General features: G+C 44.8%; 1 protein-coding gene across 2 annotated transcripts; it reads right to left on the reverse strand.

Annotated features, from left to right (window-relative positions):
• Positions 1-696: 696 nt before the first annotated feature.
• LOC102446605 (torsin-1A-interacting protein 1) lies at positions 697-19,476 on the reverse strand. Of its 2 annotated transcripts, XM_075936828.1 has the most exons (8): positions 19,191-19,476; positions 16,413-16,475; positions 13,533-13,586; positions 12,591-12,638; positions 8,642-8,800; positions 7,949-8,011; positions 6,311-6,370; positions 697-3,176 (listed from the first exon to the last, which is right to left on the reverse strand). In XM_075936828.1, the coding sequence occupies exons 1-8, from the start codon at positions 19,264-19,266 to the stop codon at positions 2,374-2,376; spliced, it is 1,326 nt and encodes a 441-aa protein (XP_075792943.1). In that variant the 5' UTR covers positions 19,267-19,476; the 3' UTR covers positions 697-2,373. The 2 variants fall into 2 exon arrangements, with proteins under 2 accessions (XP_075792943.1, XP_075792944.1); XM_075936829.1 differs by lacking the exons at positions 16,413-16,475; positions 19,191-19,476 and adding an exon at positions 14,515-16,351.
• Between the last annotated feature and the right edge of the window lie 2,880 nt (positions 19,477-22,356).

Raw genomic sequence — 22,356 nt, forward strand, 5'->3', positions numbered from 1 at the left:
GCATTGCGCATGCACGTGCTGCCGGTGAATGGGGCGCGTGGCTGAAATCTACTCACCACAGGCAAGTAGCTTCTATAGTTTGTCGTGCCCTGCCAATCACTAAAAAAAATACTGGAAATGAAAGTGCAGCCTGCAAAGTGTCAGAGCAGGCAGTGCAAGTCTTCCCTCAATCTTGGGGCGGGGGGAAGGCAACAATCCGTGCCTGCTCCATTAAAAGCAGGTTACAACTCCTTGTTTCCAACCTGAATGCAAGGTGTCTGGGTGAGGTGAAAAGGACAGCTGGAGAGGATAAAAATCATTTACAACTCAGAATAAGTATGTCTGATTCAGAGTCCCTAGTACGGAACAATGCAAAGGGGAAATTCCCAGCTACATTCCCAATCTATATGAATGTGATGTGGCTCTCCCCCAGCAAGTCAAAGATTATTTTCATGAAGTTTATAGGAAGCTCAGCTGGCAGAGCATGGGGCACAGATCACTCTCCGCCTCTCCTAACAGCTCTTTCTGGAGTTACGTTTAATTCAAGGATCTTGGCCAAACTTTTAAGTTTAGGTGTCCAAATTAGAAACATAAGTCTACAGTCAAGTATCTTAATCCAAGTGGACTGATTTTCAGAGGCAACTACATTTGAAGATTCTGGCCTGTTTTTTTGTTTTTTTTTAAACTAATATCTTAAAATTCTACAAGCAGTCTTAGAACAGGTTATAAAACAAATAGGTAAATTTATTTCTAATGGTTACTAAAATAGTTTCTTTAAATTATTTACAATTATTTATCATCATTGGTCATTTCCAGCTGACATAGCAAGCAACAAATGATTTAAAAAAAATATTTGTCCAGTGAAGCATTTGTAAAATTTAAATCTCTTTTCTTCATGAGCTGGTCTTACATATAAAATGGTAACACCTTCATGTCTCTTTGCTGTATAAACACCTCTATGTAAAACAAATTAGTGGTCAGTTTCCAGCTCTCAAAGTTGAAGGGCCAAATCCATGATGTAAGTGGTCACAGCTTCCAGTTTCTTGTACCAATCATTAATCTGGCTCATTTCAAATCCCATACCAGAAAAGAATCTGGATGACTCAGAATGGGGACTTAAATGATTTTTCATCCCTTGCAGATTAGTTCCTGTTAAATACATTTATGAAGCTTACGAGTAATGAACATGTTAGAGTTCCATCAATCTAGCAGTTATCATAAGACAATATCTTAAATTTGAGAAGTGTCTTGTGCATTCTTCAAATCCAAGAAAGCTGAATGGATCTGGAACAAGAGACATCCGAGATGAGATACTAACAGCAGAGAGGCATGAAAGTATGACAGATCTCCTATAGGGTATAGATACACATAATTTTTAATGGGTGGTAAAGTTTAGGGATTTTTGCATGAGGCACTCAAAATATGTTCAACATGTGCATATCAAGTCTTTTTCTTCACTCAACAGTTACACAGGAAGCAGCAGGCTTTATGCAGACACACAGGGGGAGTCATTCGGGATTAAGGTGTATCACAGTAATAAACAAAGCCTCTTGATGTAAAAATACTCTTCAAATATACTCTCCAAGATAATCTGTTCAGAATGTACACCTTCGGCTTCAGAGGGGACTGGGCAGGCCTTGGAACATTTTACATTTCTTCCTTGAGATCTGTATGTCTTAAAAACTTAATGCAGAACAGAGGGATCCTGAGTGCTCTGAAGATATATATTTTAACTGATGAGTTAATGTCGGAGCAATCACTTGCATCTTGGTCATTCCAGCCTCTAAAACTAAGGGGGGAGGCTCATATAAATCGAACAAAATAGCTTTAAGAAGTTTCCCCAGAACCAAAACACTCCCTGTATAAATCAGCCAGTCAAGGACACATGCAGAGGCTACTTATAATCCAAGCCTGTGGTCAGCTGGAGAAAGAAAGCCAATGGTTGGATGCAACTCCAACCTCCAATCAATAAAATTAAGTCTCTGAGAACAGAAGTGAATGTTATTCTGGTAAATTCTAAGCAGGTAGAGGAGAGGAGTCTGAAATCCATTAGACCCCATTATCTTCCCATACCCCATGGAAGTACTGCCTACAGCTGGAAAAAGCTTTTCAGCAGGGAGAAACTGGTCTACTGCATACAATAGCTTTACATATAGATGGATGGCTCTACAATGGAGACAAGACATTTCTGCCTACAGAGCACCAGGCCCAGTAAGTTACTGAAGAGAGACCAGCGTGACAAATGTGCTCCTTACTAATGCTCTCCAGCTGCCTAGAGAGAACTCCAGTTCCTTTAAATGGAATAACCCTGCCAAGTCCTTGTTCTGCCCAGAGAACAGTTTTGCCCTGCCCAGATACCACAACGCTATTTTCCTTTCCTCCCACGTCTTACGTTTAATTCATCTGTAAGCAGCCCTCCTTAGGGAGAGCATTTTCAGGCCAGACAGGAAGGACCAGGTGGGATATGCGGCTCCACAGTCCACTCAGCTTATCTATGTCCATGTGATTATAAGAGCTAGGAGTGTCTGAATTGGTGAATTTTTCCTGGAGAAAATCCCGCACTTTCTCCTCAACTTCCCGCAGGCTGAGGCTCTTTGCCAGCGACTTGTCATCCAGAAGGACAGTTAGCAGGAGAGCGACATCTTTAAATGCCGCATTTTCGTGGTCACAGTACTTGTAGAAGATCAGAGTGGAGCCTGCAGGCAGAGACTCAAACCGATGCACCACTGCAGCTTTTTTACCTTCCTGGAACCCAGAGCTTAGCTCATTATCTACCTCCAGTTTGACAGTGTCACTATTCATTTTGGCTTTGCCAGCCCCATCAATCTTGATTGTAGCAGCACTCAGAGAAGAGGAATAGGCTTCAGCAATCTGGTTACTTAAGCAGCTGAGAGATTTTTCAGCTTCTTGGGCAGCTGTGAGCAGTAAGATGGCAGGCTGCAAGTGGGGCTGGGTAGTATTGAGTCGTTTCACAAGGAACATTTGGATTCTCTCCCACAGTTTTGCATCCTGATTTGGATAGACATTCATAAGTTTCTTCATCTGGGTCTGAAATTCTTGCACAACTTTAATTTCTTCACTCGGCAAAGCCTTTAGGGATTGATTTTTCCAGACATACCATAAGCCAACACTGGCAACTACTGCCAACACCCAAATCAACATCTTAAACCATCCTGCACTGGACTGTCCAACAGGCTCTGTAAAAAGAGAATGGGGGAAGAAATGGTAGATGTTAAAAACAAACAAACAATGCTCTCATTATGCTCAGCGAGGAATCAGTTCGTATGGATGAGTGAAGAGTAAAGTTTGGAAAGACCCGATTTCCTTTCCCATAAACAACTGGACAGCATGAGGTACAGGAGACATCCTGGAATGAGTAAGGACTTAATTTCCTTGGGAAAAAAAGTTACAGGGGTAATGCAAGACATATGGCAACATTTTCAAAAGAACCTGAACAACTTAAGCATGCTACAAATCAGTTTGAAAATGGGACTCAGTCATTTCTCAAAATCTTACTGGCGTTCTAACCTTTACATCTAATCAAAGAAAATTAAATTATTAACAAGCACAGTAATAAAATGTATTTTCACAAGGCAGGACAAACTTGCCACATTATTAAGTTTTGAGAAAAACCTAGAGGATTTACCCAGTGTTGCTTAGATCCTTAACTGACATTTTTGTTTTTCTTCATTTAAACACTGATGGGGGTGTGGCTGGGGATGAGGACTTCAGTATGCAGGCTGCCCCAGAGAGAGAACACATCCCCAACCTCCTGTCACTGCAGTAGCTTGTGGACAGGTGAGAGGCACCTGTCCATTAACTGCTGGGCTACGTCTACACTGGCATGAATTTCCGGAAATGCTTAAAACAGAATAGTTTTCGTTATAAGTATTTCCGGAAAAGAGCGTCTACACTGGCAGGCTGCTTTTCCGGAAAAGCCCTTTTTCCGGAAAAGCATCTGTGGCCAATGTAGACGCGCTTTTCCGGAAAAGAGCCCCGATCGTCATTTTCGCAACCGTGGCTTTTTTCCGGAAAAGACTACTGGGCTGTCTACACTGGCCCTTTTCCGGAACAGTGTTCTGGAATAAGGACTTATGCCCGAGCGGGAGCAGTGTAGCTTTTCCAGAATAGCAGCTGATTTTGTACAGTACAGTGTCGTTGCTTTTATGGAAATTCAAGGGCCAATGTAGAAAGCTCGCAGCTTATTCTGGAAAACCAGCCGCTTTTCCGGAATAAGTGGCCCAGTGTAGACACAGCCCTGAAGAAGGAGTTGAGTATGATATGGACATCCAGCAACCATCCCTCCATAATGCCAACTATAATAAACTACAGAGTTTAGGGTGAACCATTCAAGAAATGCACGTTTGTTGATGATGTTTTAAAGACAATCAAACCAGTAAACTGGTGGAAGTCACTTAAGCACTTGGATTCAGAGACTGCTGAAGTGCTCGTCTCACTTAATAGGAGTAGCTTCTTCTGCTGATATAGAAAGAATATTTTCTTCCTTTGGACTAATTCATTCCAAATACTGAGAAATCATTTGGGACCTAAAAGCGCAGGAAAGCTTGTTTTTCTTTTCCAGATTATAAAGAAACAGGAAAATGAAGGTGAAGGTGACTGAATTAGCTGCAAAAGCCAATATTTTAAGTTTATCATGTCAGCCAGGTCAACACAGTTGATATATATTTTTAAAAACAAAAATTAAATTTCATTTAACTGTTTTCGTTAGCAAATTGTAACAAACAAATCTGATTTTAAAAACCTGATTGTTTAAACTAAATTCAAAAATGCATATGATTGTTTTGTTAAAATATTATGTTTGCAGTTGAACAAAAATCCAGAACGTTTGTTGTTTTAGTTCAATAAAACAATTAAAATGTCTGTCCGGTGATGTGCGCCTCCAAATATAGCGTGGCAAGAAAATCCTCCAAATAATGATTAACCTGTTGAATTGGAGATATTTATGAAGTCATTGGGAGGTGAACTATCAGCTTTAATTACTTTTGGTAAATGAAATAACCAAACAATCATTCATTTTCGGATACAGCTGTAAAACTAATCTGAAAAGTTTTCAAAATAAATCCCTGTTTAAAAATGTATAGTGTGTACCTTCTAAAAATAAAACTTATATCTGTCTCTGAGCTGTGAAGAATACGTATTAACCAACAAGAACGCACTTTTATGTAGAAAACCTGTAAATAAATCGAGTCTTCCTAACTAGTGATTTAAGTCATGATTTAAATCAAATCCACTCTGATGCTAATGCAAGGGTTCTTAAGAGGTCACAAGGTTATTATGATGGGGTTGTGAATATGTGCCTCTCAGCTAGCTAGCAAGCCGGCAGTAAAGTCTTGCACTAGTAAATCTGTTGTGAAAAGTTATTTAAAATACAAATATCACTTTGAGTGTATGTCTACACTTGCACCCTCTTTCGAGAGAGGGATGCAAATGCAGCTGAGCGAAATTGCAAATGAAGTGCAGATTTGAATTTCCCGTGCTTCATTTGCATAATCATGGACTGTCACTATTTTGAATTAAACACTGTGTAGACGCGTTCTTCTTCCAAAACAACCCTTATTCCTCATACAACGAGGTTTACCGGTTATTTCAGAAGAAGGGTTTCCTCCCGAAATAACCATGTCTTCAAAACAACTGAATTTGAAGCATTTAATTAAAAAAAAGAATGGAACACTATGCATGTCCCAAATCTAATGTTCTACTGGTGCCAGAGTCTTTTAGCAAAGGAGTAGACGGCAGATCCTGTGACTAAGGTGCACATCTGATAGATTAGATAAGAGATCTCTGGAGTTATTTTCCCCGATAGCTGAAAATATGACTTCTCATGAGTAGGGTTTGTAAAGTAGGTCTGTTCTAGCAGGACCCATTATAGTTAAAAGAAGTCTGAATACAAGGATAGGCATGAAAAGAGTTATCAGTGGTCCCCAACCATTTGAGGTTGCCGGGCACCAGGGGGCGTGGCCAGGCGCCTGCCGAGCGCCAGGGGGCAGGGATACTTGCGCGCCCGGGGGCGGCCCCCCCCATAGCCGCGCGCCCGGCGCTCCCCCCCCCCCCCAAGCGCTGCGCGCCTGGCGCCGGCGCTCCCCCCCCACCCCCGAGCGCCGCGCACCCGGCGCCCAGAGTGCGGGCGGCCAATCCGCGGTGCTCCTGGGGCCGGCGCTCGCCATGTGCCCGGGGCCAAGCCAGCCCCGAGCACTTGGCGGGTGCATACAAATGCCCCCGCGGGCGCCATGGCCCCCGCGGGCACCGTGTTGGGGACCACGGAGTTATATACTATACATATGTTAAAATGATGTGAAAGCAGAAATCTTACTTTTTGCTGAAGGCTGAGACAGGTTCAGCTTATAGGGTTGAGCCTGAGATTCAGCTTCATCTGTGGGAGTGATTGGAAGGAAGATGTATTAAGACGACAGAATTATAACCTATTTATCCAGCGGAGAAAATAATGAAAACTGATTTTAGCTCTAACCTCAGTATAGCATCCATGTTTTGTAGATGAATGCTACAGTAAAACAGGCTAGCAGGTTAAATGAACTGGCCTCTTCGTGAACATTGGGAGAAAGGGACTGTAACAGGGGTGGGCAACGCATGAGCCGCAAATGGGCCATTAGGGGTCTATGTGCAGCCCACATTACATTTTATTTACTGTTGATCATTCACGGGATTGCCAGAGTCCACTGGTTTCCGTCAATGTCATTTTTTTCGTACCGGTATTACTAAGGTGACATGTACATAAACCAAGGGCATGTGAAGCATGCTAATTGCACACAGTATTGACTGTAAATGTCATGTACTCCCTCTGCATCCAATCGAAGCATTGCTACGGTTCAATCGGCACAACCACAAATACTAGGTACGCAAGCAGAGAGTTAGCAAAACTACCCTAAAACCCAGGAGACAAGCTCAGTTACAGCAATCTTGCAGCCCACTGAGATGAAGACGGAAGCCCACTCCCTAGCCTAGGTTGCTCATTGCTGAACTATAAAAGCAGCAGTCTGGCTGCCACTGTAACCAATTATCAGTTGGAAAGGATTTCATTTCACATTTCCATCCAAGAGTTCAAAGCCAGCCCTGCCCAGTCTCCAGAGAAAGACACAATGGCATGCTGACAACTGTTTCAGGCCAGCATATTGAGGTCTTAACTGGCAGACCAGCTTCCGTTGCCCAGCCACACTCCTCCCAGGCCCCTTTTTCAGAAAAGCACAAATAACCAAAATAGGCATTAGGGATGTTAGATATCATGTAGCTGAATAATTGTGTAATCGCATGAAATTTTAGCAGTCACATGACTATTCAATAGTCCCTGCGGGCGGGGCTGGCAGCAGCTCCTGTGCGCGGGGGTCCAAGCTCAAGTGCAGACAGGGGCTGGTCTGTAGCAACCTCCGCTGCCGCTCTCTGATAGAGGTGGAGGTGCTGGGGAAAGAACGGCTTTTAAGGAGCCCTCAGCACCGGCTCCTGCCTGCCCCCACTTGCTGCCTCTGTAGGATGCACTGGGGGAGGGAGGTGGGTCTGCGAAGCCAGCACACACAGGGAGCCTGCTTGAAAGCCGGCTTTCCATGCGCATGTTGGTTCCAGCTTGCCCCCGTCACCCTCTGTGCTGCTGCCTCTGTATCATTGGGAGGGAGAGGGGGGGGGAAGAGTGCAAACACGGATCCAGTGCTCCTGGGGAGCCCGCTTAAAGCCAGCTCCTCACATGCACCGAGCTCCTGCTCCCCTCCCTGCTGCCTCTGATGCAGAGGCAGTGGGGGAGGGAGGAGGGGCAGAGTGAGTATAGTTGACAAGATTAACCGATAAAGCCCAGGCTTACTGGTTAATTGTGTGGTCAACTACATGTTGACATCCCTAATAGGCATATGGAGAGCTAACAAACTCCCCAAATGCCCAACAACCAAAAGCAAACAACAATCAATCTATACACAGGTAAATGAGAAGCAGAATTTTAACCACATACTTGATTTCGTGAAAGTCATCTTCTGGTTAAACACTGGTTGCTTTCGTACAACTGGTAGGGGATCTGAAACATAGTAACAGAAGAAACATTTGTATTTTAAAGCAACGCCCTGATCATATTAGATTCAAGAAACAATTGTCTGCCAAGTTACTCCTGCCCAGCCGGCAGCTGTGTAATACCATCAGAAAACTGGATTACCCTGTGCTTTTTAACCCAAGATGCAAGCTTTTATATCAAAGTGAATCTTTGGAATATTTGTATAAAAATATGAAAAGATACTAAAAAATTACTCCTTTAAAGGTCAGTGTGAACTGCTTTCCATCAACATATATGGATGTGTACACCGCGCAGTTATCAGCTGCTATGGTTTCAATGTGGCACTCTTAGTACCTTTCCCAAGTCCTGAAGAGCAGCTCTTTGTAGCTTAAAAGCTTCTCTCTCGCTCTCTCAACAACTGAACTTCGTCCAATAAAGATGTTACCTTACCCACCTTGCCTCCACTGAACAAGTATTACTTCATACACATCAAAGAGCGATTCTCTGCCCACATTTTCAGAATGCTACACTGAACCGCAGAATCTTACTGCCACGTACACAGACTGTATTACAATATCATCTGATTACGTTTTACTCTCTTCTGGCCACAATGTTCATAAATTTAAAAATCTGAACTGATAAACTTTGGAAACCAACCTTTTGACTGAAGAGACGGCCGCAAAACATCACTTGCGTTAGCTCTTGGTGGTTGATGCACATCAGTCTTCTTATAATTTTCCTCACCATTTTCAGATTCATTGTCATCACTGCGGCTATCAGAATCCTCCTCCTCTTCTTCCTCCCACTCCTCATCATCTGCAAAGACATGTTATATAAAGATTAAGCACTGCTTGCCACACAACTCAAAGGCTATTTAGTACAGATAACTACTGCATCACCTGTACGCATGATATTTTACAGAGTAAAGGACAGGTCTCAGTCTCAAGAAATGTATAGTTTACACCAGCCGTGGCCAACCCGTGGCTTGCGAGCCACATGTGGCTCTTGCCTCCCAAAAGTACAGCTCATGAAGCCACTCCTATACCCCCCTCAAAAGCTCCCCTCCCCCCCCCCCCCCCCCCCCCCACGGCCTTCCTGTGCTTACTGGGTCAGAGCTGCAGGGTTTTAAAAATGGCACCCAAGATGACAGCCATCTTAAAGGGGCAGCCTCCTTTTAAAAAAAAATTTTTTTTAATTTGTTTTGCTCTACAGTTCTGCTCTTCTGGGGGCTCCGCCCCTCCCCCCCGACAATTCTGTTCTGGGGGGGGGGCTTTTTTTTTTGCTTGACAATTCTGGTGCAGCTCGTCTCACTTTTTCCGCCGCTGTTTTGGCTCTCTTTGTTAAATGGGTTGGCCACCCCGGTCTACACTAACTATGGGGTACCAAAAGATGAAGCCTACAACAGGAAAGACTACTGGATGTACATATCTCCTTTAGTTGCTTTGTTTGCCAACGTGGGTAGCTGTTTGGTCACTACAGTTCTCCCGTGGGTAATGTTAGGAAGGAGCAAAGTCCAGCAATATGGCAGACCAATCACGACAATCAACCCAGGAGGAGTGAAATATCATCATGAGTTACAGTCTAATTCCAGGCATTCAGGAGGGGCATATCATGATAGATGGCACAGAGCTGACTATAGGAGGAAATCAAATGCAAGGGGCTGACAAAGCAAGGGGCATGAAAAGAGAAGAGGAGGTGAATGGAAGAGCAGAGTTGTACAGAGCCTAAAAGGTAAGAGGTGACCAATTCAGACTGGCCTCTCTAGACAACATAAATAAATTCAGGTTTGAAGAGATTTTTCTTAAAGAAATATTTCCTTTCTGCTTGTGCAATGCCAGCCTTCTCAGCTTTCCTTCATAAAATATAACTGAATATTTTGCAGTTCCTACCATCTAGAAGAGTTCCTCTATATTACACCTTTTCATATCAAATCTTAGTGGTTGAGCTTCTCATCTGTATGAGAATTGTTAACTCAGCGTTTCACAGCCCCCTTCTACTTAGATTTAACTCTAAGTTTCTATTAAAAATACCTCACAAAATAATGTTGCGTTGAATTACTGACATCACAGGCTTTCCAATTCAGGAACCTCAATCTAAACACAGCTGAGACGTCTAAGTGAACAGCGTTGATAACTGCAAAACTGGATCAGACCTGAGGTCCAGCTAATAGGTGGCCAACACTAGATGCTTCAGAGGTGCAGGATAAGAACCCCACAACTTGCAGATATGGAGCAGTGTGACCCCCATGTTTGGTCTCTTCCTGATCTCTAGTAGATAGAGATTGCCTTAAGATCTGTAGTATAAAGTTTAAAACTCTTTCCACAAATACAATAAAATCATTTCCTTTAATAAATGTGGAGGGGGGGGGGTTGTTTGTTTTAAAAATCTCAGCCCACAAGTAGGAATTAAGGATGTTAAGTATCAGGTAACTGACTCAGAACAGTCAATGCATTTTGTATCGACTGTTCAATTAGTCAATAGTGCACCTTCGCCTTTGAGGTGTTGCTCACTTCAAAGGCAAAAGCGCCCTGCGAAGCCCAGGGTCAGCTGCTGACCTCAGGCTCCACGAGGTGCTGCCGCTTTGAAAAGCCAGCTGGGGTGTCCCCAGACTGCATTCAGCATTACAAAGCAGCAGAGCTGCATGGAGTCCGGGATCAATAGGAGCTGAGAAATTGTGCTGGGTGGGGGCAGCATGCAAAGCCTCTTCCTCCCGTCCCCACTGGCACCCAGAGCAGACACACAGCGAGCAACCAGCTGCTTGAAGCGGTGTGGGGTTGCTCTATGTCTGAGGGGCTTGGCAGGCTCCAGCCCACAGGCCGCATCTTGCCTGTCCCTGTTTTAGTCCCTATAATATTAACTATTAGTAGGGATTCTCCTTCAACTCAACTCTGTCATCTTGGGGAAAATGGGCAGTGAGGAGGATAAAGTTATACAAAACACAAACCTCTGAAACAAAGGGCTGTGAATGTAAGCCACGGCTTAGGTTTTTTTTTTTTTTTTTAAACAAGGTTCAGCGTCAAGTTCCTTTTAAGTAACAAACTTTTGTTTCCCAAAAGTGTCCTTAAAGAAATCATTTGCCGTACAAAGCAGAGTTATTTGTCAACCAGAGGATTTTTTCATAAGTTCTGTATTTCAGGAACAAGGAAGATGCAGACATCTGCAATTTCACTTCCCTCATGAAACTAAATATTGAGGTATAAATCTTGCCTAATTTCATCAGCTAGTAACAGAAAGTGCCGGGGAAGGGGAGTTATTATATGAGCAGGTAGCATTTTTAAACCTGCTCTTAAGAACAGAAAACCAGACTCCAGGCAGGGTGAGAGTTTGATCAAAAAGGGGAAAAAAATCCAACCTGAGCCCTTTACTCATTTGGCTGTTACTCATTTCTTCCCTTTAGCCCCCACTGTTCTTCTGCTCAGACAAGCCCACATACCCCCTTATCAGAATGGAGGCATTAACAAGCCACACTTAACACAAGACTGCGGTAATCAATAGCTTTAGAGAGTGCCTAAAACCTGCCGAGGTGAAGGGTCTTCACAATATTCTTGTTGGGGTTGTCAGATAAGATCAGTCACTCAAAAAGTAGTGAACACTCCAGTCAATCAGAAAGTAGGTTTATAGACTATTTTCTGATAGCCAAAGAATATAAAATTGTTCTTTAAATGCCTCAGAACCTATTTTTTAACAAAGCTACAGCATCAAAATCCATATTATTCAGTCTATGAGATGTAATATACAATAGTGAGCATGGCTACTGTGATAACTGAACACAATGAAGCACAAAGCCAAATGACAAATACTTGCAGCACACAAAATACGCTTTTAGCTCAAAAATCTTTTATAAAATGGAGGTGGGGCCTTGTTTTTAAACCTGTAAGAGCACTGACATAACTTTTTAAATCTTTGTTCATTTACATACATTTTAGAGAGACTGAGGCCAGATCTACCCTAAAAAATTATGTTAATCCAGCTACATCACTCATGGGTGTGAGAAATCCACACCCCTGCATGACATAGGTAAAGTAATCTCTCACACATTGTGGGAAGCAATAGATCATCAGAAGAATTCATCTATCCTTCTCACTTCTGCTCTTGGGAGAGGTGGATGAATTTCAACCATGGGAGAACCCCTCCTTTCCCTGTAGTGGTTAAGCATAGACACTCACTAAGTGTCATCTCTGCAGCTGTGCTACATGCTACTTGAAGTTTTTGCCTTGGGATACTAATTTTTAAATGTCTCTTCTACTCACAGAGGTGTCATAGCAAATACACCTCAGAGTAAACTGAAATCCTTTTTCAAGAAAAATCCTCCCACTCAGCTTCTGGTGTCATGCATTGGCCCTCAATCGTACTGTAGATAGGGGAAAGGGAGCTGTCAGAAAAAGTCCTAATAGAACGTTGTCAAAGGTCTTCACTTGGAACAGGAAACAACTTGGCATTTTTCAAACAGCAGCCAAATTCTAGTCAGTGGCAACATTCCTATTTGTAAGTGCTTGCTCGCTCTCTGAGCACTAGTCATAACAAGCAAAACCCACAGTGACAACCCAGTAACAGTGAGCAAACCCGCATATTTAAAGGGAACAAAAAAAAAATCACTTGAACCAACCTGAATCATTCATTTTGAAATCTCTGTTTGCACTGGAGGGCATGGCATCTGTAAGGCAAAACACAAGAGCGATTAACACAACAGGGGAAAAACAATGCGGAAGGAAATGCGGCAGCCATGTTCGTGCTTGTGGTTATCTGGTGCAATGACTGACACTTCTCAGTACACTGCAAAGGCTGCAAACCCATTTGCAAGTAATACAGACTTAGCTCCCCTTCCAACTTTCAGGGGAGTTTAACTTGCCAACTTTATGTCCTTTTGGTTTTGTGTTTTTTTTTGTGTGTGTGTTTTTTTTTTAAACAAAACATGGGATGTGCCAAGTGACTCCTAACCATTAATGTATCAAGCCCGGTTACCCACATCTGGCAGTGGTCTATGCTTGATGCAGTAGAGAAGATACAGCCAAATTCCAATATGGCACTTCAGCACATGCAATGCTATACACTGGATGGGCTGTGAGGGATGCCCTCCTCTGAGAGTCAATTTATATCTTGAAACATGAGCTCCTATTACCCTTTGCTTAGCTTGCATAACTTCAGATGCTTTTAGTCACAGCACTTACTCAGTGCTTTTAGAAAACCAAGTAATGATATCTGACTCAATTATTATCTGCTGAAATATCCCAGCTAACTATTACAACAACTCTCGCACTGTAAAACAATATACGCTTGTATAGCCCCTTCCAGCTGATGATCTCAAAGGTTTAATCTTCACAAACCCTTGCAAAACAGTAGAGCATCAGCCTCATTTTACAGAGAAAAGAGCAAGGTCTAGGAAGATTAAGTGACTTGCCCAAGATTATGCAAGTCAACAGCAAAGTCAGAAACTAAGGTCCCCCAATTCCCACACCCTGCTGCAAACACTGAACTATACTCCCACAAGTCCCGTGTGTGTTTCAGTAACATTATATTGTATCCTTCAGGTCTAAACGTTTACATTTACCTGTCTGTCGACTTTTTCTTATACTTTGCCGGACCAAAGAAGATATATCACCCCCTAAAACAAAGGAGAGGAATATATTACAAGTATACTATTATTAACTGGGTTCTATAATGGGCTTACAAAATAGTTTAATACACTTTCACTAGCCAGAGAAAAAAACTCTATAAATATGCTAATTTCTGATTGGCTGGATTGTTAACTCATATCAGACTGTCATGCATGGCAAATAAGATCAGAGAGTCACCAAGGCAACAACGAAGTCACTCCTCCCCTGTTGCGTAGAACAGGCCCGAGTCCCTTCCACCCTCCCCTGCCCAAGCCTCTGGGAGGGAGTTTGAATGCTGGGTGGGGGCAGCAGACTGGGCTACAGGAAGGATGAGGGGTTAGGGTCTGGGAGGGGGTTTGGTGTGCAGGCTCTGGGATTGAATTTGAGTGCTGGGTGCAGGCTCCAGGCTGGGGTAGAGGGTGCAGGCTCTTGAAGGGATTCCCCCCTCTATCAGCTGCTCCTAGGTGGAAGGGCTGTGGGAATCTGGCACTGTCCCACTGCTCCCATTGGCCTCAGGGGCACTGGAACATGCAGACATACATACACACCCCACTCCTCCCAGCAGCATCAGAGATATGCTGGCAGCACACATGACAGCAGGGAGGAAGCCTTGTTAACCCCACTGTGCTGCCAATGGTGATCGTTGCCGGGGGCCCCTCGGCCCTTTTGAATCATACAGGGCAGCAGGCGGGAAAGAGACAGCCCCGAGCTTTGGTGGAGCCAGGCCCTCAAGCCAGGAATATTCCTGGAGCCTGGGCATTATGGGCCCATATAACTCCCCGCCCCTGTATGCAGGGTCTGTGCAGGAGAAGTAGCTAGTGGATGCAGGATCTGGGCAGCGAAGGGGGGGCAGAAACAAAGGGGATGCAGGGACAGGAGCTGAAAGTGAGATAACTGAGTAGAGACAGGCAAGGGGAATGGAGAAGGGTCTATTACCACTAGAGGACACTTCCCTCTGGAGACTGGAATTGATCCCAGGATCAATTCTCTGCATTCCTCCGCTGTCTGACAGAGTTGAAAAACTCACTGACAATGTGTTTCATCAGCCTCTGTCATAATCAGGAGCGCTGACCAGCACCTGGTGACTAAGGGCCTCCTGTACCCAGCCAGGTATCCGGTGGTCAGCCAATAACAATGCAGGTAGGAATTTCAAACTGGGAAAGAGGAGTTTTTATTTTTCCATGTTTGTCTGAGAGCAGAGCAGTTTCTTGTAAGACTGAGGGGGGAGATGGGAGACACTTCTCTCTCCAAGAACAGACTTCTTACAATGCGTAAGTAGGGAAAAGTTTAGATAGTGCATCAGGATTTGTTGTTTTTCCTGGTTTGGGAATGTGGAACTAATGTCAGAGCTGTTGAGTGTGTTTTTTTTCTCTTTTGTAATTAACGCTGTTAGCTCAGGGGGTCCCCATGAGAACCTAGAACAATTGGTGGCTCTTTCCATCCAGCCACTTTACTATGCTTGTAACTGTAGTTTTGTTTTGATAATAAACGTTTGTTTCTTTTTTCTAATTAACTGGAATTGGTGGATTATTGAGTCCTTTGACTTAGTGCCTAGTTATAAGGGCAGAGTCCATTGTTGTTGGTGAATCCCCTCTGTTTTCCCAACTCCAAGTAAAACGGGGCAGAGGAGAGTTTTACCTTAGGGAGGAGGTGTCCCAAGTGATCTCCTCCCTGGTTTTCTTGGAATTACTTGGGTGGTGGCAGCAGATTTCCCAAAATCTGGGTATTAGGATTCGGAGGTGGGGGGAGGAGTTTATTGAACTGGAAACTGCAGAAGCAAAAGTTTGGAGTGCTCTTGCAGGCCCCCACTTCTGCATTCGTAGTACCAGAGTGGGGAACAGCCTTGACAGCCTCTAACAGCTGATCTACATAGAAGATGACAATCTATTTCTGCAGGCAGTCACTCAGTTTAGGGGTACTGGCCAATGCTCTGGACCTGAAGGTCAAAAATGGTACGCGCCCGGCAGAATTCAATCCTGAATGAATGACAACAGTTGATTCTATCACAGGGACTGAGACAGGACACACTTTGAAGTGATTCACCAGGTCAGTTGGACTAAACTTCTATAAATGAAGCAAAGTTTGCTCCTGCCTAAAATCTGCTCCTAGACCAACCCAAAAGAATCAACGATCAGGCTCCATGACACTTGCCAGATGTCACTGAGGAGCTAAAGAGGAAGTGCAGTCCCCCAATCCCTCAATTCTACAGAGGTTAAAGCATCAAAGAGCCCAGAGATCAATAAAAGTAAGATACTAAGTCCTAAAAAAATTGTTTGGCAGTACCATCCTCCTAATTCCTAACCATATGGAATAACTGAACACCAATGAATTGGGAAACCAATCTTTGATTCAAGAATACGGCACTGTGAGAACAATAAATACTGTTTTCTTTGACCAAGTAAAATCCTATATATATACACAGGTGTTATCTGGCTGTATCTAAACTACATGCTGGGACCCAAGGAACCTCGGTGTTTGTAATATTCTATTTTTATTAATCAGAAATGGAGACTATACAGAAGTAACTGAATAAAACTCCTACTCATCTCCTTGCAAAAGTCCTTTTTACAGAAATTCTTTGAAAGGGCACAACAGTGCCTTCACTATGTAACGGCAATTTAAAATCTAGTAGTCTCTTAAGTATTTGAAGTTATGTAATACTACAGAGTGAAGTCTAGTATTACTTTGCATTCTCTGCACATAGTTAAGTTGTTGAAACAGTGTATTGTAGATGTTTTGATATGCTAATTTATAATTGGTATCAGTTCATACTATCTGGAAAGAGAAGATTTCCTCTAACTGGCGAAAGAAAAGGAAAGAAAGCCCACTGTTACCGTCTATCAAGCGTTTCTGCCTGTTGTCATTTTTGTTGGTCATTTGTCTTCTGTATACAGATGCTTCAAAACATACATAGAAAAAAAAAAGCATTTTAGAAACAAGCCAGTAAAATAGTGTGCACATATCAATAAAAACAAGTGTCAGGAAATTCATTTGTTATTCAGTTTATAAAAGCACTAGTAAAATCACTCCTACAACCACATGAACGAATTATCAAATATTCAAATGCACAAGCTTTATAATTCAACTGAAGCTTTTTTGTTTAATTTAAAAGTGTAAGGATAGGAGAAGAAATAGATACCAGAAAGGAAGAGGAATGGAAGTAAAAATAAAAGTAGAAGATATACCCCTTCTAAATAGCAATGGTAAGTTCAAGCCAGGTCACCCTAGATTGGTGACCTGGTATTCTGCCTTGGTTGCTGTAATCAGAACTGGGTTTTGCCCATGAAAGCTTATGATACTATCTATCTATATATTTGTGTTAGTCTCTAAGGTGCCACAGGACTATTCGGGGCTTTTTTAAAGTTACAGACTAACAAGGCTACCCCTCTGAGACCTTGTGCGCCAGAAACTAAACTAAACAAACAAAAAAAAACCCTACAAAAAAGTCTCCACCCATTATGGTTGCACAGAGAACACTGAAATTGTGAGCTAGCTGAAAAGAGACCCAATGAAGCTTGGCAAACTCAGCAAAGAGAGTGAAACAACGCTTCAAAGAGGTGTGAAATGCCTCTCTGTCAACGTGAAGAGCTTTGCAGGAGAGCAAGTACAGAGTAGCCCCTTCTCCTGCACCACTCAAGAACTCTGTAGAAGCAGGAAGTTATACAGCACTTCACATTTCTGTGGAAGTAAGGCAGGCCTGCATACCCGTTACCACAGCTATAGAGTAAAGCTAAATGCCATGCTTCCAATTTACTATGAAATACTACTAGAGCAAGATTTGGTCTTTGGTGCATAGTGAATAAAGCAAGAGTGAAATTCAACCGACAGCATACAAGCAACTTCATCTGTGTCATTCCCATTTTTAGGGGATTCATTTTAAAAATACATTAAAGCTGTATAGTAATCCCTCATTTAACACTATAGATGTGTTTCTGAAAATGTTCAGGCTAAGAGAAAACGTGCTATGCGGGGTAAATTTTCCCATTAAAAATAATGTAAAAGGTGGAGGTTGCATTTCAGGCAGTGGTGGCAAAGTCAATTTTTTGTTAGTGCTGGGTCGTCAACATTAGATATCTAGCAACACAAGTCACTGTGGTTTGTTAAAACACAAAGATAGACAGACACATGAGTGAGCAGAGAAGCGCTGTGACCACGTGTATTCATCCGTTCATGCATATTACCAGGGCTCGCCAAGCGGCGGTGAACCCCCCTCACCAGCTGTGCTGAGCGGCGTACTGCGCGGGCTTGTAATCTACTTGCCACAGGCAAGTAGATTACACTAATTGTCGAGCCCTGCGTATTATCACTGTTTTCACCAACTTATACCGCAGCGTGAAGTAGTCTGCCACTTGATTATTATCCTGTTATTTCGAGGACGGTTGTGTTATTTGAAAAACATTCCCTAAAAAAAATCGTGCTATTGCAAAAACGTGTAAAGTGGGCACATGTTAAATGAGTAAGTACTGTATGGAAGCTAATGCGTATCAGCTATTTGATAAATACAATTCACTGGTCTATTTGTAACTGACTTTAGACACAAAATTATGTTGGGGCAAGACAACTAAGACTAGGGGTTCCCAACATTTTGGGGCTGCCGGGCGCCTGGGGGCAGGGCCGCTTACGTGCTGCGCTTACGGGGGCGGGGTTGCTCACAGGCCACGTGCCTGGGGGCGGGGCCAAGCATGCGCCGCACGCTCCAGGCCGGCACCAGCATGTGCCGTGACCCCGGGCAGGGGCTGCCCAGGTGCTGTGTGCCTGGGGCCAGTACTGGCATGTGCTGCGACCCCGGGCAGGGGTCACCCATGCGCCCGGGGCTGACACCTGCCGCACGCCCAGGGCGGGGCCAGCCCAGATTGCTCCGCAAGTGCACATAAATGGCCCGGCGGGCGCCATGGCGCCCACGGGCTCCGCGTTGGGGCCCACTGAAGACGAACGTGGCACAATGCACAACTTAACCGGCTCCATGTAGATTCCTTAACGATTTTTATAGACAATCGAGTGGGAAAATGCTCAGCACGACGCCCGGGCTGACTGAGCTCGGGCCACATCTCTTCCCTGCCTGCTCAACAGTAACACGTGGAATAGCAACCCGGGCTGCGCCCACGAACGCTCGCGACCCCTCCCCACGCTCGGGGAGTCTGCACAGAGCTGCCGGAGCCCGGGGGGCTGTTTCCAGTTGAGGTGAACAGGCGCCACCCGCTGCCCGCGCGGACGCAGCAGGGAGCGGAAGGGAACGAAGCGGGGCGCAAAACAAAGCCGCTGTCAGGCCGCTTTCCAGAGCCGCCCGGCCCCGGCCCCTCAGAGGCTAATTTGCCTAAACCCGAGGTGCCTGCTGGTCAGATGGGCCGGTCACATGGTAGAGCCCGGGCGCCCCCTCGGCCCCCCCGCCCGCCTCAGCTGGCAACGGTCTCAAGGGAACCGTTTAACGGCCAGGAGAAGCCGGGCGCGGGGCAAGGAAACCCCCCCGGCGATGGCCCCGCCCCGCAGCGGGGGGCAGAGCGCGGCAGCTCCCCCAAGGGGGGCTCGGCCACCCCTCGTCGGGGTCCCCCCTCCCCTGCGCCCTCAAGCAGAGGGCGCGTCGCGGGATCAGCAACGGCTCCTCAGTCACTCACGTTCCGAGGCCTCGGCGCCCCGCCGCCTGGGCTCCGGCTCCTTGGCCCCGGCCGCGGCTCTTCGTCGCGTCTGCATCTCGGCGGTGGCTGCCCGGAGCTCAGGCGCGAGACGGCTCTCGGCGCGTTCTCCCGCCGCGCGGAACGCCTCCCCCGCCGGCCGCGTTTCCGTCCGGACACGCCCTTGCTCTTCCGGGGCGGAAGCCGCTGCCGTCGCAACTAGGTGATTGGCTTCGCTTTCCTGAAAGCCTCACTTCCTGTCGGCCATGTTGAAGGGCGGAAGTCTGCGGGGAGGGCCGCTTCTCTTGCAGGGCTTTTCCCGCGAGCCCTCCCCGCTGGACTGGAAGTCACGTGATACAGCACCGTGTCACAGCTGCGCTCGCTCTTTGCTTAGCTCTCAGCCCCTGTTCTGCCCCGCAGCTGTCAACAGCTGGGGCTGGTCCCCGCCCCCTATCGCCCCCTCTACCCCCTCCCCGCTATCCTCCCTTCCCGGCCGATTTCTGTCCCCGCCCCCCCATTCCCCTTTTCCCCCCTCTCCCTTCCCCTTTCTGTCCCTGCCCCCCATCCGCCCTTTTCCCCCTCTCTCTCCCCCTTTCTGTCCCTGCTCCCTCTATCCCCACTTTTCCCCTCCCCCGCTTTGTCCCCACCCCCTTTATCCCCTCTCCCTCCCCCCTTTCTGTCCCCGCCCCCTCTCCCTCCCCCCTTTCTGGCCCCCGCCCCCTCTATCCCCCCTTTCTCCCCTCTCCCTCCCTCGCTTTCTGTCCCCTTCTCCCACAGAGCAGGGGCTGGCACTGTCCCCTTTCCCGTGGACTTGCCTTAGCCCCATTCTCCAGGCGGCAGGGGCAAAGCGAGGGGCGAGGAGTTTGCGCAGTGGGGTAGGGGGCTGAGAGCTAGTGAAGCAAAGTGTAAACCCTGGATGGGATGAAAACCACTTCAGGCCCTGGGAGGTGCACCAACGCCCTTAGTTCCAGCACCAATTGAAAAGGGACACTGGGAGCTGCTGCCCCAGTGATTTCTGGGGAGGTGGAAGCAGGATAGCTCCTTGCCCTAAGAGTTTGCAGCACTCTAGCCTCTGAAATAGGTTTTAAAACGGGCTCCTCCAGTCCCAGCAGTGCTGCTGGAGGCTCTTGGCCAACAGGGCCCCCCACATGTAGCTTTGGAAAGTCTAGCACTTATGATAGTTGGGGGCAGGGAGATGGTTCTGGGAAGCTTCTCAGTTGGTCCCCATAGTTTGTTTTAAACAAGCTTGGGAGGAATGGGCTATGAAAGTGACTAGCAACAAAAGTGAAATTGACCTGTCTCCACATGGCCCTTTGAGAGAAATGGAAAAGCTACAGCCACAAGCAGGGAGAAGGCAATGAGACAGGCAAAGGACTGGGAGTCCAGAGTGCTTTTGTCATAGCTTTTCTGCCTGTACTTGAACAAGCGGTTTCACACACACTAAACCCAACTCACATGAGAAGCCCCATTAAAGTCAATGGAGCTACTCACATATATGTAGCAACTTCTACATATAAGCATTTTTTGGGTTGGTGCCTAGGAGTACTTCAATTTTGCCATAAAATGGGATTAACGAAATATCTACCTGTGGGGGTTGATGCGATTGCAAATCACTAATATGTTGTGCAAAAGAGTTATGAGATTAAAAACAATGAAATTAACATAAATGTATATATTGTTTTTCCTAAGATTGTCAATTGGTTAAAAATGTAATTGTGATTAATTATGTTGTTAATAATAGAAAACCATTTATTTAGCTTCAGAGGGGTAGCTGAGTTAGTCTGTAACTGGAAAAACTTTAAAAAAACCAATCAGCCTACCAGCACCTTAAAGACTAACAAAACATGTAGATGGTATGAGCTTTTGTGGGTACAACAGCAGAAGTGGGTTGTACCAACGAAAACTCATGATATCATCTACATGTTTTGTTAGTCTTTAAGGTGCTGCTAAACTATTGGTTGTTTTTTAAGTTTACCATTTATTTAAATACTTGTGGATGTTATCTTCATTTGCAAATATACTGCTCTCAATTACAACATAGAATACAAAGTGAATACAAAGTGTTCACTTTATTAAAATATTTGCACTGTAAAAAAACAAAATAAATAGTATTTTTCATTCAACTGATACAAGTACCGTAGTGCAATCTCTTTATCGTGGGGGTTTAACTTACCAAGATAGAATTATGTACAAAAAGTAACAGCATTCAAAAATAAAATAATATGAAACCTTGTTATCAAGCAGAATCCATCATAAGCATGGAAGGAGGTCCTCTGAAATAAGAAGCTGGTAGCAGTATCTCCCATAGATGTAAAAAAACTTGCTTTTCTTTGCGTTAGTTCTACCTCTTGTTCAACCTAAATGAATCTGTAGGCTCTAAAGTTTTACATTGTTTTGTTTTTGAGTGCAGTTATGCAACAAAACAATCTACATTTTTAAATTACACTTTCATGATAAAGAGATTGCACTACAGTGCTTGTATGAGGTGAATTGAAAAATACTATTATCATTTTTAGAGTGCCAATGATAGTAATCAAATGTAACCATATAAAGTGAGCACTGCACGCTTTGTATTCTGTGTCATAATACAAATCAATATATCTGAAAATTTAAAAAAGCATCCAAAATATTTAATACATTTCATGTGGTAGTCTGTTGTTTAACAGTGTGATTAAGCACAATTAATTTTTAATTGTGATTAATTTTGAGTTAATTGTGTGAGTTATCTATGATTAATCAACAGTTCTAATTATTCCTTTCCTGTAACAAATAGTATGGAAGTTTGATTTTTATAAATACAATTTTTAATGACACACAGCACCCAGGGTGGTTTACAAGTACAGCATATAATGTTATCTGGGATCAATCTGGATACAAGATATGATGTAAATTCAAGATCATCAGAGCTATCTCATCCATAGAATGGTTGGGGTGGCCCCGAGCCCTGCATTTTGGGGAACCCTATGATGTCAGGGCAGCCTCGGTGATTACCCAGGGGTTCTGGGACAGTAGCAGGGTCGGGCCCAGCCCCGTACTCACCAGGGAGCGTGGGAGCCACAGGAAGCGAAGCAGTCCAGCCTCAGCACGCTCTGCTTCGCCATCTCCTAGGCGGAAGTAGGTGCCAGAGTCCTAACCTCCTCCAGTCTCCTGAGCAACAGGGCTTGAAGCT

This window comes from Pelodiscus sinensis, chromosome 9 (assembly GCF_049634645.1).
Source record: "Pelodiscus sinensis isolate JC-2024 chromosome 9, ASM4963464v1, whole genome shotgun sequence".
NCBI lineage: Eukaryota > Metazoa > Chordata > Testudines > Trionychidae > Pelodiscus > Pelodiscus sinensis.